The 19,717-nt window shown below is 35.9% G+C and overlaps 1 protein-coding gene across 1 annotated transcript; it reads right to left on the bottom strand.

Moving 5' to 3' along the window:
- Nucleotides 1-15,505: 15,505 nt before the first annotated feature.
- On the bottom strand, nt 15,506-17,857 carry LOC107599332 (urease accessory protein UreE-like). The gene is given in 5 exon segments (XM_016290896.1): nt 15,506-15,896; nt 16,006-16,095; nt 16,200-16,235; nt 16,237-16,401; nt 17,816-17,857. Coding segments are annotated over 5 exon segments (708 nt in total). The 3' UTR covers nt 15,506-15,521.
- Nucleotides 17,858-19,717: the final 1,860 nt, after the last annotated feature.

A 19,717-nucleotide genomic window follows, 5' to 3' on the forward strand; every position in this document is an offset into this window, starting at 1 on the left:
GAGAGTGAGAGAGAGATAGTCAGACCAGCAGGCCCCCTGTCGCTCAGCGCTTAAGGATTGGCTGCAGATTCAGAGCAAGCAGATATACTACAACAGGCTGTCTCGTGCATTACAACAGATCGGCAGGACTGACATTGCTATAGGTCAGCCGCACACAACAGCACTGACACACATGAAATGCGCACAAAAAACAACCTACAATTTGTATAATATTGAGTAGAGATGCACAAAATATTGTTATCGTAATGGTTATCAGCTAATAGAATTTCTTTAATTTATCAGTATTATTTTAAATGTAAATATTTTATAAAATATTTGTAAAATATTTTAATTGATCCGATATTTAATCATGCATGCTTATTACACATACAGTATATTTATTTATTCTATATAATTTATATTACCTTTGTCATCATCTAATGCTCATTTAAAGTTAATCTTTATAAACACTTGTGATTTAACTCCACTGTGAAAAGTAATCTTTAACCAATCTTAAAATGAATATCCATTTTTCATACTGAAGATTACAATGTCATGATGCCTAAAATCACTTGTAAATGATTATAGTTTTATTAATTGTTGTTTTAGTGTTTTCTTAGTGTATTATTTTTTATTTTATTTCTATAAATAGCTGAATTTTATTGTTGTTCCCAAGTTGTTTACTATCAACTTTCTAAAATTCATAGATTTAATTATAGAATTCTCTTATTTTGATATATACAAGTTCAAATATTCATTATGCCCTATATAAAAGGTACAATTCTAATTAAATTAAATAATTTTAAAAAGTTCAAATGACCATAAAAATATATTCATATTTAAAAAATATTCTTGATTATTTTGTAAAATTGTCAAATTGTTTTGTCTTAAGAATTTCTTTTTTCAGAATTAGTGTTAGAACCCTTGCTTCACTGGTGAATTAAGATTACATTTTTAAAAAGGTCAGATGGTTCTTTATGGTTTGTAATAATGTCATATTTCAAAAGAACTGATCTCAAAACTTCATGATTAAGTCAGAAAGTCAACATTTTTTGAGAATGATACAGGTACAAACTAAACAGGACAAAATAGGCCTATTTTACCATAGTAAAACTACATATTTCACCTTCAGGGACCCCAACAAAACCACAGCTAACATGCTATTCATTTGCCAACAGAGCTTGCAAGAAACAAATCGACACAAAAGTTTTGCAAAGATGCAAAGTTTTTCATCACCTTTTCTTTTGTTTTTGCACACCACCGATGCAACAAGTATCGAGCTAATTCAGAGCAATCCATCTTACCCGCCAAAAGATGAAACTCAGCAGCGCATAGTGTTATTTTTATACATTTCTGATGGGATGCGCTTTGCACCCTGTCACTCCTCTGGAAGTGATTGTGGTCCGGCGTGTGGGGCGACTCCACAGCCGAATGGCATCGGATATGAGAAGGTGCAAACGATATGACAGCAGGCTCGCTGGAGCTGACATCAGATCCACCACATGCCATCTGTTCCTTTCATCAGCTCCATTAAAGGGAGAAAACGATAAACAGAGAAGAAGAGGGGGGGGGAATGACAGGCTCGATAGCCCAAGAACATCCTTTAGTCAAAGCGGTGTATTGCAGAAAATAAAAACGATTCCTCTGCAAACACAGAAACTGATGCATACGGGAAACGTATGCGGCAATTACAAGAGCTTTAATTGCCGGCCTGTAAATGGGCTATGATGAGGAGTAGCCACTCAGCGTCAGCACCTTGGATAAATTGCATACTTATGTTCCGGCATGTGTATCGTCTTCAGTTGTTCTCGCTTCATTATACTTGGTATATTTATTGGGCCTGGCACACTTAGTTAATCTCATTTCCAGCTGTTCATGAAGGCCATTACTGTTTGTTTGATTTCTTAATGTACTGCAAGTATCGCTTGTGACTTGTACGACTATGAAATGAATGTCACAAATAAACAGCTGCCTCCAGCATAATTGTAATTAAGTAACGAAGTGAATTAATGTTAAAACTGTATTAGTAAAGACAACGTTCACAAATAGAGAACTAGACAAGTAGTAATGCATGTGCTATTTATCTAACAGAGGTGGGTAAAAACATCAACCAGGACAAAACTCTTGCTATGCAGAAATATGTGGATGGCTACCATGAACTTGTTAGCCAAATGGCCACCCATCTGGAGAAGCATGAATCAGAAGATCATGAGGACCATGAGGACCATGAGGAGGTACTGCTGTACTCTGCAAAACAGGGTGAGATGCCTCAGAAAGAGCGATGTGTTCAGTCATTTGAGTAATATTCTTGGGTCTCTATTTTAAAACCATAAAATATGCTATTATGCAAGCATTTCAAAGGGGGTAATATACAGTTTTCATATTTTTTCCCTTGAGATCCTTTTATAAAAGTATAATGTCTAGAGCAAACCAAGTTTCTGAGCACTGATTAGGCATTGTTGACAAATAAATGTGGGGTGTCATGTTAATGTTTTTTCGGATCTCAGAACAAGGCTACATTTATTTGATCAAAAATACAGTGAAAACAGTAATACTGTGAAACATTGTTACACTTTCAAAATGACCGTTTTCTATTTTAAAATGTGATTTCCTGGGATGGCAAAGCTGAATTTTCAGCATCATTACTCCAGTCTTCAGTGTCACATGATCCTTCAGAAATCATTCTAATATGCTGATTTGGTGTGCATGTAAAATTTCTCATTATTGATGTTGAAAACATTTGTACTGCTTCATATTTTTAAGGAAACCATGATACATTCTTTGATGAATAGAAAGTTCACAAGAACAACAATTATTTGTAATTGAAATTACAAGTCTTTACTGTCACATTTATTAAATGTAATGCATCCTTGCTGAGTAAAAGTATTAACTTTTGGAAAAAACTCTTACTGCTTTTAAAGGGTAGTGTATATAAAACTTACATACATCTAGAAATGTGTTATTTGTTTCTTTTTGGGGGAAAAAACACAGCATTTGACGAAGAATTGTAATCTATCTATCTCTGTTTATTATTATTATTTATTATCAGTAGTTTAATATTTAAAGTGTATTTTATTTTAATTAAGTGTTCAAGCATGTAGCCAAAACAGTCGTAAGGGGTGGAGCTGCTTTTAACGAGATAACTTGACCTTGTTAAAAAAAATTTAAATCATTGAAATATCCACCAACAATGTTCAATACATCAGAGAAAAACAAATGTTTAAGTCTGCAAAGCACATGTATATGATAAACGAATGCAAACATCATCCTGGGTAACTGGATCAAAACTCTCAGTCCATCCTTATTGTTAAACCCTGTAAAAGTTATCAAAGCCACAGTGCATTTTACAATGAACTCTTCTCAAAAGATCAAGGAAAATTTGATTCTTCATAATATGACACCTTTAAAACAAATTAAATTACTTTTTTAATAAACTATCTTTGTAATCACAATACCATCTACTAAAAGTACTTAATCTGTCAGTGCTAGAATCATATCAAATATTGTTGTTTATTTAATATTTCACTTTTTTACATTGAAATCTATTTTCTATTTTTCAATAAACAGTAAGAATTCTTTGCCTCAAGAAAACGTTTTTAATTTGCAATATAAACAACTAACATTTTTGCCGGAACACAATTGCTTACAGTGATTTATTTATCATTTTCAACCCATTCTAACTGCAACTTCCAAGACCCCCACAAATAATTTTCCCAATTTCAATAACTAGATCAATTAACTTGAGTGCTATATTTGATCAAATATAGTTGTCTGTAACTTATATGAAATAGATGAATCAAAGCTAACAATTGTAGTTTCTGCTTGTTTGACAGCTAAAGGGTTCACCTGGAATAATGTGGACTTGGTGGTGAAAAAGCAACCAGTGCCACCTTATCAGCCCCATCTTCTAGACAGAGCATGGCCTGTACTTTACGGCCTCCTGCTTGGATTTGCTGCCGCACTGCTCATAAGCGTGGCCATCTTGCTTATTAGCATATATGTATCCCATGGCAACAGAACCAAATCGAAGGCCGAGCATCAACCCCGTGTCCCCTCCTCAGTGTTGTGACATCAGAGATCCGCCGCCCAGAGGACACACGCAGACCGAGTAACGGATGTTCGGGACACTAATGAAGCCATGTTCATCAGTATGAAACTCAATATTAAACGTGCCTTTGATGGCTGATTATGACCCATGATACTAGCCTCAAAGTGTCTTCTATTGGCTGTTATCTCATCTAGAGTGCTATTTAAAGTATAGTTAGACAGCCGCACATGCTGACACCTCCAGTTCCCACTGCCTCTCATAAAGATGTTTCTGCAATAAAGTACCTGACAGAACAAAATGACAGCAATCTGTTACCTCCATCGAGACCGCTGCCATTGTCCTGTCAGTGTTTTGATGGGAATGTAGGGGAGGCTGCGCTGGAATGCAGCCTGGCTGCTGTTGCCTTGACAATCTTAGCACTTCCTGTTTCCAGTCCGCGACAGTGGTGGTGTGCACATCTGGCATTGAGGAAAAACTAATTATCCAGCCCGGCTCCTTCTCCCCTGTGCTTGCACATACCCCCTGAAGCAATCCACAAGGCTAATAACAATGACAATGCCTGCAGACAATGCAGTCTGTACGTCAACCTCAGCGAGACAGGATAGACTGGGTGAGGATGGCAATGAAAACACATGGGAGAGAGCGCTGAAAGGTTTGGAACTGAGTACAGAAGGAACTAATTCACAGAGATGAGCAATGCAGCAGGAAATAAGCTCAAGCGCAAGCAAAATATGTCTTGCACACACTGGCATCCTCTCTCTTATCATTTAAGTGCTTCTCTTCTAAAAAAAAAAAAAAAAAGCATGTCCCCTTCTCATCCTTTATCTTTCCTTTAATTTCTTCTATAATTGAACTAATTACTTCATTATACAAATCCAGACTAATGTGCTCCTGGAACCACACATCATGGATTAATAGTGGTGCTAAGCAGCAATTATAGGCAATTAGTTCATAAATCAACATCTAAACAAATTATAGTGCAGGGGAGGGGGGTGTTGTATGTTTAAAACACCGGCAGGCCAAAAGGTCACATACTGAAACTTTAAGAGTTCCATCAGCGAGACCTGGCGAATTCGTAGATTCAGAGCTACGGTAATCATCACTAATCGGATCAAACAGCAATTTATGTTAAAGACTTCCTGCAAGTATTTGAATATTTGTTTCAAGCTTATTTTACAAAGGAATAGTGCATTCCAAATGATTTGACTTTTTTCCATATGATATAAAAGGACTGCCTTTCTCGGACAAATGACAAATGATAGACTGGAAATCATTTCTAGAATTTTCATATCTAATTCGAGCTTTGGGTGCGTTGAAATATTTGAACTTTTGCGGCAACACCATATGTGACCACCCAACTGGCTGTGATGCATTCTAATCAAAAATAAGAGCGTGAAGTGAGAATTACCTACATTTTTGCACTAAAACAAAGGTCGACTGTCAACTTGCCAAATTCATGTGACCAACTTGAACCCAACTTGACCAAATCTACGTGGGAAAATATTTTGCCCTCACTCAAAATTTGGTAAGAACGGTAAAAGTGACTGCATCTTAATCTTCAAACAGAATATTTATAAAATGCCCAATTATGAATAATTCTATCAGAAATAAACATTTTATAATTATTATATAATCATTTACGTTGATTAACCCTACTATGCTTTTATGTCAGACATATCGGTGGTAATTTGTTTTGTGTGGATATATTCATAAATTCATTAATTTTACACAAGGTGAATAAGAGGAGGGTAACCCGCTGGTTCATGACCAGTTTGCAAGTTCTAAGAGACTGTCACTAGGGGGTAAAATGCGTATCATACGCGAATATCAGTGGAAAGGTGGCTTCAGGGACAAGAAAGTACAACAAAGCAGTTCATATCCACCTCTTCCAGTATTCCATGTCTTCTAAAACCATGCAATAGCCAAGAATCTTTATTTCTGCCTGTTTCTACATTCATAATATACATAATAACCAGTTTGTTCCTGTCCAGCCAAAACTGCATTTGAACTAAAAATGAAAATTCTGTCCTCATTTACTCACCCTCATTTTGCTCAAAAGCTGTATAATAAAGCAATAAGTCCCAAGAAGCCGTGGTTTGCAGTGAATTTATAACAGCTAAGGAGTGTTGTTAGGGGCGTTGCTAAAACCCCCTTAGCTGTTATAAATTCACTGTAAACCATGGCTTCACGGGGCTTATTGCTTTTATAAAACGGTTATTCCATATACGTAGTAAGGTTTCACAGAATAAAACGGAGCAAATAAAATGTAATGATATAAATAAAAATAGTATTCTTCCACCAAACAATGTAGTTCCTCAGAAACAGTTGTGGTTCCAACAAAGTGGTTGCCGAGCAACACACAGAAGTAAACAAAGGTGTATGTTTGTAGTGTAATTTACAACAGCTTCAAACGCTGCTCAACCAATCAGAATTAAGGACCGGAACTATATCCGTTTTATAATTTTCTTTTTTCTATAGAATACAAAAGAAGATATTTTGAAAAATGTTGGGGTTCGAACTAAAATGGAACCCATTAACTTTCATTGTGTAGTAGGGCTGGGTATCGTTCAAAAATTTTTTATATCAATGCCGATACCAATACCTTGACTTCCTGAACGATACTTCTTTCGATACCAATTTTATGAAATCAATTTTAACAAGATTACATTATCTAAAAAAAAACCATTGGTTTTATTTCTCAGCTTGTTGATGTTTATATAGACTCAAAGACTCATCTCCTGAGACACTGCACAAAGGAACAAAATGTAACCAACACAATAAATCAGTGCAAATAGTTTTAATAAAGCTCAAATAGTCTTCAGTTTACACATCTGTTAGGCTACATTTACACTAGTGCGTGTTCGTTTTAAAACGCATAGCTCAGACAGAATCATGATTTCTATTTATTTTCCACTGATTTATTGATGAGCATTAGCAGCTTCCAGCGCTGTCTGCCTGTGTTCTCTCTTCCATGATCGCTGCTCCGAGTCAGAGGTAATAATATATTTAATTTCAGCAACATTACATGGCCAAAACACACATTAGACGGCAATCGGAAGTTACTACAAACACTCGATGGTGGTTTAAAGTGAGTTTTGAGTAAAAGCGGAATATAAATCTTATTTATTGTCTTATGTAGCATGATGCTACAGTTTGCATGAATGGCAACACAACACGTGCTTTCGGTCGTGTAGTATGAAGGGACATCTGCATATGATCAGAACTCCACACAGCTCCCGCGCTACTCTCCATTGGAAATGAATGACTGAATGACCGGTCTGTAGCTTGTCGTTTGTCGGAGATAGTGGAAAGCCGGCTTGAAACGCAGTGGAAACGCCAGTATGAAGAGGATCGTTTTCATTTTAAAACATAAACGCACCAGTGTAAATGTAGCCTTACATCTAAGGGGGCTGGGACGCATTCGCACTACAACCTCACGTGTGCGCCACATCTCTGAGTGTAACCGGTGTAAACTAGTAGGTGTGTTCGACTTGACGTGGCTTGTTGATGTTTATATAGACTCAAAGACTCATCTCCTGAGACACTGCACAAAGGAACAAAATGTAACCAACACAATAAATCAGTGCAAATAGTTTTAATAAAGCTCAAATAGTCTTCAGTTTACACATCTGTTAGGCTACATTTACACTAGTGCGTGTTCGTTTTAAAACGCATAGCTCAGACAGAATCATGATTTCTATTTATTTTCCACTGATTTATTGATGAGCATTAGCAGCTTCCAGCGCTGTCTGCCTGTGTTCTCTCTTCCATGATCGCTGCTCCGAGTCAGAGGTAATAATATATTTAATTTCAGCAACATTACATGGCCAAAACACACATTAGACGGCAATCGGAAGTTACTACAAACACTCGATGGTGGTTTAAAGTGAGTTTTGAGTAAAAGCGGAATATAAATCTTATTTATTGTCTTATGTAGCATGATGCTACAGTTTGCATGAATGGCAACACAACACGTGCTTTCGGTCGTGTAGTATGAAGGGACATCTGCATATGATCAGAACTCCACACAGCTCCCGCGCTACTCTCCATTGGAAATGAATGACTGAAAGCTTGTCGTTTGTCGGAGATAGTGGAAAGCCGGCTTGAAACGCAGTGGAAACGCCAGTATGACGAGGATCGTTTTCATTTTAAAACAAATGCACCAGTGTAAATGTAGTCTTACATCTAAGGGGGCTGGGACGCATTCACACTACAGCCTCACGTGTGCGCCACATCTCTGAGTGTAACCGGTGTTAACTAGTAGGTGTGTTCGACTTGACGTGGACTGACTGTGCAGACCGATCGGTGTATTACAGTACCACGAGAGCTAAAGAGAGCAGACTGCTCTGTGTGTTTTCGAATCGCTCTCGCGGATGTCAAACACTGATCGATCTGCGTCGCATCTCTTCTAGTCTAACACACCGGCTTACTGCTGCAGGCTTATTGGCTCACTGATGCTGATGAGATTAACCCCTTAGGTATCGAAATTTGGTACTGAACGACGAGACTTTTTCGATACTGGATGGTATAGAGGCATTTCGGTCAGTGCCTAAAAAGTATCGAACTCGATACCCAGCCCTATTGTGTAGACAAACAAATTCTCTAAATATCTTCTTTTGTATCCCACAGAAGAAAAGCCATGAGAGTGAGTAAGCGATGACAAATTTTCATTTTGAGGTTTATGCTTCTTTTGGCTGGTTCTTTGTCTTGTGAATGTGCCAGGTCTAAACATACACTAGCCCTTTAAGATCTCACGCCTATGAGACATTTTCCTGAACCTAAATTGGTAGTTCTTATTTAAAAAGCCATTAAAAGACTGCTAATATGAAGCACAAGACATTTTGAAAGGATCACATCACCATATCATCACTGCATAGTTAGCTCCAAATCTTGCTGTATTTTGCAGCATTTAGGCTAATTAGGCTAAAAAAAAACTAATGAAAAACTGCTGATCAATATTGGTTGTACAACAATGGACCAATCAGATTAATCTGGGGTGGTATAAGCATCTCTAGATACAGTGTATGAGAGTTAATGTGCCTATAAATGTCCATTATACTCCGTTCAGTTGTTCATAATGCAAGAATGCAGATATGTTGCAGATGTTACCTGAGTGACATAATGCATGTCTTACATCTGACATGTCTATCTTTGTTCCTCTTGGATCTGTAATGATTTTCTGATGGTGTTGAAATGCCATGACACAGCAAGCAGCCGTGAACTCATCTTTACAGTGGAATGAAGACAATGCCTTGGTGCAGATGGGCTCTGTCAGAAAAATCACATAACAACATGGGTACATTGCCGTTCTCTCTGACATTTGCTATTTTTGTTTGTCCCTCACACACATATAAATGTCACAAATGAATTCTGTCTCTCTCCACACGCATGGAAACAGATGGAGACAGGCATATCATAACAGACTCATCCACGCATTGACACAACGTCTCATCCAAAAGTCTGTACTTCAAATAAGATTAGGTATGTAGGCATTTTTGCATTGTCTGAAATGCTGAAGTAAGAAGCAGCATAAAAGTGTGCTTGTATGCAATTATAATTTATAGATTATATTTGGCATATTTAAAATAATGTGTTTTGTCAACTGGAAAGAAATATCTGAAGTTTGTCAGGTTCACAACGTCTAAAAAACATTGAACAGACTGTACTTCTGTCCCTGACATCACATCAAATAAAACATGGCATCCGCTCTGACTGACTGTGTTTTAACAGCATGCTCTTTTTCATTAGCAAACCTAATGTTAAAATATGATCTCTACAACAAAGCTCTAACAGAAGGACATCAAATCAATGTATTTCTTAGAGAATGACTGACTGACATATTCTTACTTAAGCTTCCTCATATATATATATATATATATTTTTTTTTTTACGTTTTGTCAAGCGGGAGTAGAGTAGACACATATATAAATATTTCAATTTCAAGTAATGAACAAGATGCCAGGTTTTCAGAAATTTAATATCAATTATTTTGTACATTTTTGTATAATAATTTATAATAAAAATATAATAAAAGTTATGTTTCTATCATTTTCTGCGAGTTGTTTTGACTCTAAAATGTAAAGGGGGTGTAACCATCATATAATTATTTTTATTCACTTTGAATACAAAATAATTGTTACAATATTTTCATATTTTCACAAAAGTCATATTAATGTATTTTTGTCCGTCTTTGTGAATTTCTATTTTATTTAATTACTATCAAGACATTTTCATTGGGTTACTCTGTCTGACCCATATAAAGCAAGTACAGGGATATCCTGAACGAAAACCTTCTCCAGAGTGCTCAGGACCTCAGACTGGGCATATATATATATATATATATATATATATATATATTCAAGCATTCTTTCAAACATGATGAAATATAACTTTTTTATTTGGCAATCAAAAGTGTTTCAAATTAATAGTATTTTATAAAAATGGCTTCACTGTTGTTTAAAAAAGATTGCAATATAAAAAAGATCAAACTATTTATAAAACCATTACTTTCAAGCATGTTTTAAAAAAACATTTTTTTCAAAATCTGAAATTGAAAACATGTTAATCACAGAAAGGATATCAAAGTCATTTGTGAAATGAACTGCATTTTTATAAAGCTATGGAGAAAACAAATATGATGGCTTTGGCAAAATAATATTTATACTATGCTGGTTCACATCATTTAACACTATTCACACACAAACACCTGCCTCATTATCAGGTCTAAATGTCAGGGGAAAAAATAACTTATTTGGATTTTCACATGAGGTTCGGTACAACTGATTATGGACCACAAAATCCACCATCATGACCACACATGCAACTGAAATCATTTCTAAAGCAAATAGTAGCATGTCTCACTCTGTGTCACTTGCATTTCCTCCACTGCACACACTGCAGTCTATTGAATCCAGCCAACCACAAAATATAGGATGACTGATACAATCAGATGAAGCTGTAATTGACAGTAAAAGTGGACACCATATATGTTTGTGTGCATGTGTAAGAAAGGGTCCTGATGGGGAATACAGTCAGGCACGTAAGCCAAAGCAGAATCACAGTGGATAGCATTAAACAGCTACTCCATTATTATTCACACAAACACAGTTAACAGCACTGATTACCCCAGTAAATTCAGTTATGAACATGGGGCCTGTTTTTGGCATTAGCGTAGTAATGGAAATCACCCAACTACATAATCAACCACTCAGCGCCTATATGTACATACAAGCATGTTACGATATTAACATGCATGGAGGCGATGGAGTGTACCTTGACCTCTTCATATAGTTCATAATGAGATCCCTCGGGAGCCAGTTTACAGCTTTACACAGTCCGTTCAAATTTCTGTCTGGCTCCTGAACAAAGCCCAGTCCACTCTCTGCTTTAATTAGAAGAAGATAACTCTAACATCTGAATTTCATTAACAAAGCTGCCAATCACTTCAGCTCAACTGAGTAAAACGACACATAGGCTCTATAGCCAACTCTTTTTTCTCTGGTGACGGGTTATTTTCTGAGGGATTTCTCTTTAGAAGCTGAAAGGGTTTGTTATTGTTGAACGATCACACAAAGGTCAAGGCAGAGACACTGCACATTATCAGGCAGATGGCACTTTCGCCGAGAATTCGTTATGTGTAAGTGGATTACATCTCTGTAGTTATGATGAATAAAAGGGTGAAAAATATCAAAGTATGCTCTAACTCACATATGCCCATTTTTGCACAAATTTTAGCCTCATTAGCAGTGTAATCGAAATCAAATATCACTATTATTATTGTTCCATAATTTTGAACAATAAAAAAATATATTAGAGATGCTGGACTAGACATAAAATCTTTTTGGATGATTTGAGCAAAAATATATAATAAAAATAGTGAAATATGTACACTACCATTTAAAAGTTTTTTTTTTTTAAGAAATTGACATTTTAGGAGTAAACGTTGAAATGATTACATTTTGGCATAATTTAACCTTGTTTAATTCTAAGTCAAATATCACTATTACTATTGCTCACAATTTTTACAATGAATAAATAAATTAGAGAATATTAATATTAGAGCTGAAGTAGCCTGAAAACCATTTTCTAAATGATTTGATTTTAAAAAAAGCACTATTTGTGATCAAATGTATTAGTGATTTGCAAAATAAGCTCTACTGTTCAAACGTTTGGGGTAGGATTTTTTTAAAGAATTAAAACTTTTATTTTAGTTAAGTCTATTATAATGTTACATAAGATTACTATTTCAAATAAATGCAGTTCAGTATTACAGTTTCTATATTTTTGATCAAATAAATACAGCCTTGATGAGAATAAGAGTCTTCTTTCAAAAACTGTATCTAGATCATAACATTTTCACCATTTAACTAGACTGGAACTGTAGCTGCATGACTTTTTTGACCAAGTAACCACCCAAAACACACAACATGCTAAACACTTTAGCATGCCATCTGCACCAAAACACCCTAGCATGGTGATGGTGGCTTTTGCTCTTATATTTTCTTCATTGTGCCTATATAGCGCCACAGATAAATCCCTTTTCTCACAAAATTTCATTTCTCATATTGAAGCAAACAGACAACAGAATTAATTGTGTACTATATGATGCATGGCCCAGTTGCTCAAGTGGACTTTAAGTAATTAAGCATCCTCTAACCAAATGCAGAGGCTTTGCTATTTTATGCCTAAATGAATTACCAATACCATTCATGGAACATTTATTTGCAATCAGACCAGCCGAGTGAGACAATGGACAACATCAATTATAATATTAGCCAACAGTGACCAGCAATATCCAGAGTCTGTTTGTAATGGCCAGCGGCTGGCCCGAGATTTATAGCACCATATTCTTTAAACTTGTTCATTGTGTCAAACAACAGATTGCCTCAGCAGAAGATCTGTAAGATTAATCACACTAGTTGATCACTGTCCAGAGGTTGTTTGATGTTTGTGTGTCATCTCTAAGTCTGGCTAAATTGAAGTGGTTTATTTATGCTGTAATGGTCAGCTGCTTGTTAGGATGCTGCAAATTGGAATTTCCATTTTAATGAAAGGACTTGGAGGAGCATATCTCAGTGCTGTTAGTTTGTTTTCAACCTTAAGTACCAGTTTTAGATATTAATACACTTCAGACACTCAAAGACACTATTAAATTGGGCCTACGCAGACTACTGTCTTTATCTAAATTTTGCTAGCCAAAAACACTCTCCAAATGACAATAATCTCGTGTTTCCAATTTACCACTTGACAGAAAATGGACAAATGGTTCAGAAGTTAAATTGTTGCCTGCTTCTGCTTTCACTGTCAAATGTCATGCATATGAGAGTTATTCTCATGAACATGTTGCTTTTCGGTCATAAAAAAAGATGTAAAATAGTCCAAATATAAGGCATCATTTTATAACCTAACAGTTTATGAAATAATATTAAAGTTTATTGAACGTTTAAAAATATATATTTGAAATTGAAACTATTCACCCCCCCCCCAAAGAAGTCTGTAAAAAAGCTGAACAACATCAGTAAATAATCAAATAAATCATTTTAAAGGAACGATTTTTCATTATTTATTTATTGATTGATTTTTTGTTATCACAGTTATGTGATAAAAACAGTTATTTTTGAAGTACAAAATATTGTGGAAAAGTATGAAGGTTAAAGTTCAGCAAAAGAAAAGTCTGTTCAAATGTGGGTATTGTGTCTTTCCATCAAATAAAATAGTTTAATGTTTCACTGTATTGATTTTATTCTGAATAGAATGTATTTATTTTATTCAAAATACTTTGAGAAGTTACCGACACCATTTTCGTGGAAATAAAATACAGAACAAAAGTTCCCATTCAGTCAGTCACGTTCAACGTTACGTCAGTGACTGACGAATTGGGATCTCGCCCGAGAGCCCAATCACCTTCGAGTGTTAACTAAACAAGCCAATGACAGTTGGCGTGCGTGTTTCGCCACGCGCACCCCGCCCCGCAGCGCGGGTATAAAAGGAGAGCGCGTGCAAACGCACATCAGCTTTTCGCTTCGGAGCCGAGCCTTCTACAGGACGAATCTCCGCGAGTGTTCGAGAAACAGCTGGCGTTGGTGTGACGGCGTATCAGCGGGGGTTGCCATTCAGGCTGCTGAAATCTCGGCGGGCTGCAGCTTTCATTCTGCGGTCTCGCCGCGACCTCCCCTGGGCGCTGTTCTTTGTTAGTAATCATGCTACTAAATACTTAATATCAGTTTTTATGGGAGAAAACTGAACTGAATTCAAAACTTTTTGTAAGTCGATTTTGTGTGTCGAATGATACAAAAATTAAAATTTAAACTCAAACTGTGTAGATTTACCACTAAAATGAACTGAAAGTAAATCTATATCACACTAAAAAAAAGTGCAATGTGCATTAACGCATATATTCTTCTCTAAAAAAATGCTAAATGATGCTCATCAGATTGTGATGCTGAGGTGACATTAAGGAACGTGTTCTCACACGAGGAGAGAATGGCCTGTAATTTACCTGCATCTCCAAATGCTCCCAATTAAATTCTAAAACAGCAGGATCCTTGTACACACCACTGTGCCACTGCTCTTCTGAACCAATGCAGGCAGCTGAAGAACCAGGTGTGTGTGTGTGTGTGTGTGTGTTACACCCCAGGATGTCCAAGTAATAGGCTCATAAATCTACTCATGCATAAAGCAAAGCAGATCTCGCCGCCATCGGACCTTCCATGCCTACACCTGCCGTCCTGAACACAGAAGCCAGTCGCCCTCGAGAGGCTCGGTCTGTGGAGTGGTTCATTCAGGCCTGTTTTCGATGAAATCATAATTTTGCTCATACAAATATCCACATGCACAAGCACTTAATCTCTCACAGCTTTGCATTACTGTTCGAGAATTAAATTCATATGAAAAATATTTTTTTATTTAAAAAAATCATATTATTCTTGAAGTTCTCATAATAAGAAATTAGTAAAAACATGAAAACTTAACGCAAAACAAAAACCTCATTACCATAGTGCAATTTTTTTTTCCAAATTACTGTAATGCAAAGAAATCTAATTCTCAGTACTATTATGCAGAGAAACATATTATTCTCATTGCATTACAAAAAATGTATTTACAATACTATACTGCAATTTTGCCATCGCTGTAATGCAAAAAGTCTAATTCTCATTACTGTAATGCAAAATATTTATCATATATTGTATTTAAATTGTATATATATATATATGTGTGTGTGTGTGTGTATTATATATTTTATTTATATGTATTTAAATTGTAAATTATTTATTATTTACCAACATTTTTTACATTACTATGTCCACTATTACATTATGATTTGACAAAAATAGGAATCAAAGAAAAAACATTCGGATTTATTAAAGTAATGAAAACATAATGTGGAAAATGCATGATTATATATGAGCTTGGAATATTCATAAAGGAACTTGGCAAGCTTAAAACACCAAATTTCTAGGAGCAATTTATGCAGTTTATGTATTACGTATTAAGATCACTCCACACCATGCCGTTCTTCCATGGTTATGTTGCATTGAGGAATTATTGGAAGATGGTGGTGATGATGATGACGACGACCATGGTGACGATGACCATGTCCATGTTGATGATGTCCATGTTGATGATGTCCATGGGGATGGTGACCATGGCTGCCATAAGGAAGAAGAGAGTGATGATGGTGGTGGCGGCTGTGGTGATGGTTCCTGCTGTGATGATGACCACCATGCTCATGACGTCTGTGTCCATGATGTGAATGCAGAATCACCTTTGATTCAACAATCGCTCGTTCATTCTGAGTAAGGTATGCACATATGGAGTTATAGAAGACATCCAGATCTATGAAGACAACCGCTATGCCACCAAAGCCTTTCTAGAGCACCTGGAAATGAATAAATGCAGCATCATTTCTTGTGCTTATCTTCTGACTATCCATCTAGTAGTTTACATTTCTACATTATGTTACTGCTTTACAAATACACTTCACTTATCTCTGCGACAAGACTTTACTCATCTGAAAGACTTGTTAAAGTAATGAACCATTCTTGTCCACTTTTAATGGCCTGACACGCCTGGAAGGATAAGCGTTTCAGATGATTAAACAATTTCGCTTAAACTCTCCCTGAGGAAGCTAATAATTAATGCTAAGCAAATACCATCTGCAGTTATAACCTACCTGATCGTCCAGGTATAAGCCCAAAACGTGGATGTGGATCCTTCTTTCCTGTCTCTGTATTCATGTCATCATGCTTGAGGTGATCCCTATGGTGATGCCTTCGTCGTGACCGGCGTAGAAAAGCAGGTATAGCTAGACTGAGCTTTCGTAGATCAACTTGCTGGTCCTGCCAGTGAAATATTAGGTAAACCCAGTTAGAATGCTAACATGCTAACAGATGAATGTGATTTACCCAAATATGACAGGTCTACATCCTTGCTGGTTCTGGAATAACATTCAAATGAAGATCTCAAGAATTATAGATGCAACAAAAGTTTTACAGACCAATAATTTTTCCTTTTTGGAAGTAATTTTAGTGGTAGAAATGGTGTTAGGTCTATTAGTTGTTTTTCCTGGACCATAAAAAGAATGTGGATCCAGGAATATGATCTACTAGAATTAATCACCTTATGTGGGCTGCATTTTTGTAGGCCAAAACCCGGAAATGAGTTAGCATTTTACCATTTAGCATCGTCCTGAAGTCAATGGGTTTTTTAAATAAGGTCTGTGGTGAACAAAAACTCAAGACATTTTTATTCTGCTACTTAAAATACATCACCCCACTTTAACATTTCTTTACAGCTTTTACTTGACTTTAAAAAGGCGGTCGCTAACAAGTTGCTAAATGGGACTAGAGGCTGTCGGTACATTAAACATCACATCAAACAGGTAAACTCAATTTACTAGTCTGCTTTTATAGCCTTGTTGTGTTGTGCTCTTGGTAATTTTACTATATCGAACTTTAAGAGGAAATGTTTTTAAATAAAGACTAAAAGAGTTGTTGGAAGCTTAATGGTGGTGTAGTTCCTTTATAGTCTACATTTAACTTTTTACTTCCGTTGATTGCATTTAGGCTGCCAAATTTATCAAATTTCTGTTCATTTCTGAAGATTATAATAATGAACAAAGCGTGTAAGAATCATAAACTTTTGTTGGTCACAGAGCTTATTTTCTGCAATAATCCAGAAGCCAATGGAATAATCCTATTGCATCTTTGTCGCGTGGACCAGGGTAATGCTTGCTAACATCAAAAAATGTGTCATTCTTGAGGCACTCAATGAATTTTAAAGCCAACAAATAAATGCCTGTCTTAACAAATTATAAGAAATGTGAGCAATTTACAATATATGGTTCATCCTTTTTGAGCTGAGCAGGCAGAATGGAGATGAAGTCCACATACCTTTTGAAAGGTAAGAAACTAAGTACATAAAATAACCGAGCACAGCAAGTGCAAATATGAATAGTGCGAAGGAACGAGACTCACTGTGAAAGTGTTCGCTCATCATAAGTGACCGCACTGTGGTCAACAGGCCCTAGTACAGACACTGACAGAAGTAGAGGCTGTGTTTCTTTTTTAAATGCTCCTTTTAGTCTCTACAGACAAAACGGAAGCTTATAATTAAAACACAATTTGTTGTTATTAAAGCGAAACTCAATTAAAAGTGTTTTGCCTGAAAACAATAGTAGAAAATTTGTGAGTAGCTCTGTGCTTCTGCTAGATTCGTCAGAAATATAGGGCCATCCAGCCAAGTCACGTCTAGACCATCTAAACTCTTGTCCTTTAAGTATGTCAATACCGTTTGAACAAAATTCTCAATGCTGGCCTCATTAGTAGACATCAGCTCCAACCTAAATAACGAATTCTCCCCCGGGGTAAACAGAACAGAACCAACATAAATGTATTGCAGATATCGTTAAAGTTCAATAAATTTATGTACACATTTTAGAATTAGTCTGATTCAAAGGATAATCAGAAGGCTGAATCCTGACTGACAAAGGAGGAGCTGGGGATGGAGGAGGGTAATTAGCGATTGAGCAATGCGAAAACTGCTGATTATACTGAGGGACTTTATATATGAATGCTTAGATAGGTGTCGTATTCCTATAGTTATATGGGGATCAGCTGATGCGAGCTTGACTAACGTGACCTGCCAGAACAACGCTACGCTTGATTTTTGTGCTTTTGCGACTTTGGGGGCCCCTAGTTAAGTGAGCGTAATTCACTGTCGTAAATAAAGAAGAGACGTATGTGGTGAGTGTGGGAAAGAAAAAGAAGCCATTCATCTTATTAGTTATTAGAGGTCAGTGTATCATCAGAATCATTTTGAAACTGATAGTTCAAGGTAAAAAAAACTTACAGCAGCAGATTCATGTTGAAATGATATTGAAATATTATTGAACTGCTACCCCCTGCTGGTGAGAAATTCAAACATAATACTACAAACTGCATCAAACTTCAGATCAGTGTGTACATCAAGAAAGACAACTCTTTAAAGAGAAAAGATGAGGAAAAACACAGGAATTGTGGGATAGATTAAAACAGCACTACTTTAATCCCCTTTAAATGTCCCAATGTAACACATACTTTAAGCTGCAGGTAGTATAACTGTAATCAGTGCCGAATCTGCATACAGCTGGTTAAAAGCAATATGGTACAAAACTGCTTTACATACATGCTATAGAGTGAAATATTGTAGATAAAAGTTCAACATTTTGAAGGTGACCCCTTATTCTCATTTAAACAAATAATACATTTAACATTTCTATGCAATCTAGTGCAAAGTAATCTGTTTTTGTTACTTTTTGGCTCCTAAAAATGAATGGTTTTCCAAAAAACTTAATGAAAAAATGATTTACTCACCCTCGTTATAATTTCTCTCTCTCTCTTATGGGACACAAAAGAGAAGTTAATTTAATAATGAATAAAATTTTAGTCTGTTTTTCATACAAAGCTATTGTATAGTTGTATGGTCTACTTTTTTACTGTATAAAAAAATGGGATTAAATGACACGACAGTGAATAAATGACAGAATTTTGGGATAACTATTCTTTTAACATCTGCAAATTTTCACAAATCAGACCCAAGCAGCCATACTTAACATCTGCTCAACACACAGAGATGGAGCACTCATCTTTTAAATGAACAAAGCATATGAATTTTACAACATAAACACATATTTGTTCTGTCTGGCAGAATTGATGAAAAATGTGGTGAATCCAGCTTTCCAGGTTTTAACTTAATACAATTTAGTGATAATATCATGTCACTAAAAACAAAGAGTGGCAAAGAGAGGAACTGCATAATAATAATGCATCAATGGTAACGTTCGGAACTGAATTCTACTGCCAAATATTTACTGTGCATATAAAGGTAGTATGCAAAACAGAATGGATTATGCACCAATAAACTTAGAATGCTACATTGTCACATTTCAGTGAGTAATAATGTCTATAGTTATTTTGGATGTCTTGACTTTTAGTAGTAATGAGTCAACATGTTAAAAAGGCTAACATTTCATTACATCATGTTGAAGTCATATGCACTTCATTGTGAGATATAGTTTCCTGTGCATACATTTTGGGAGAACTGTTCATATGTATCAGTACACTACACAGAAAATGGTTATTTTAAATTGTAATAATATTTCACAATATTACTGTTTTTACTCTATTTTTGACTAAATAAATGCAGCCTTGG

Source organism: Sinocyclocheilus grahami, unplaced genomic scaffold (genome assembly GCF_001515645.1).
Source record: "Sinocyclocheilus grahami isolate Dianchi unplaced genomic scaffold, SAMN03320097.WGS_v1.1 scaffold13.1, whole genome shotgun sequence".
In the NCBI taxonomy this organism is placed as follows: Eukaryota; Metazoa; Chordata; class Actinopteri; order Cypriniformes; family Cyprinidae; genus Sinocyclocheilus; species Sinocyclocheilus grahami.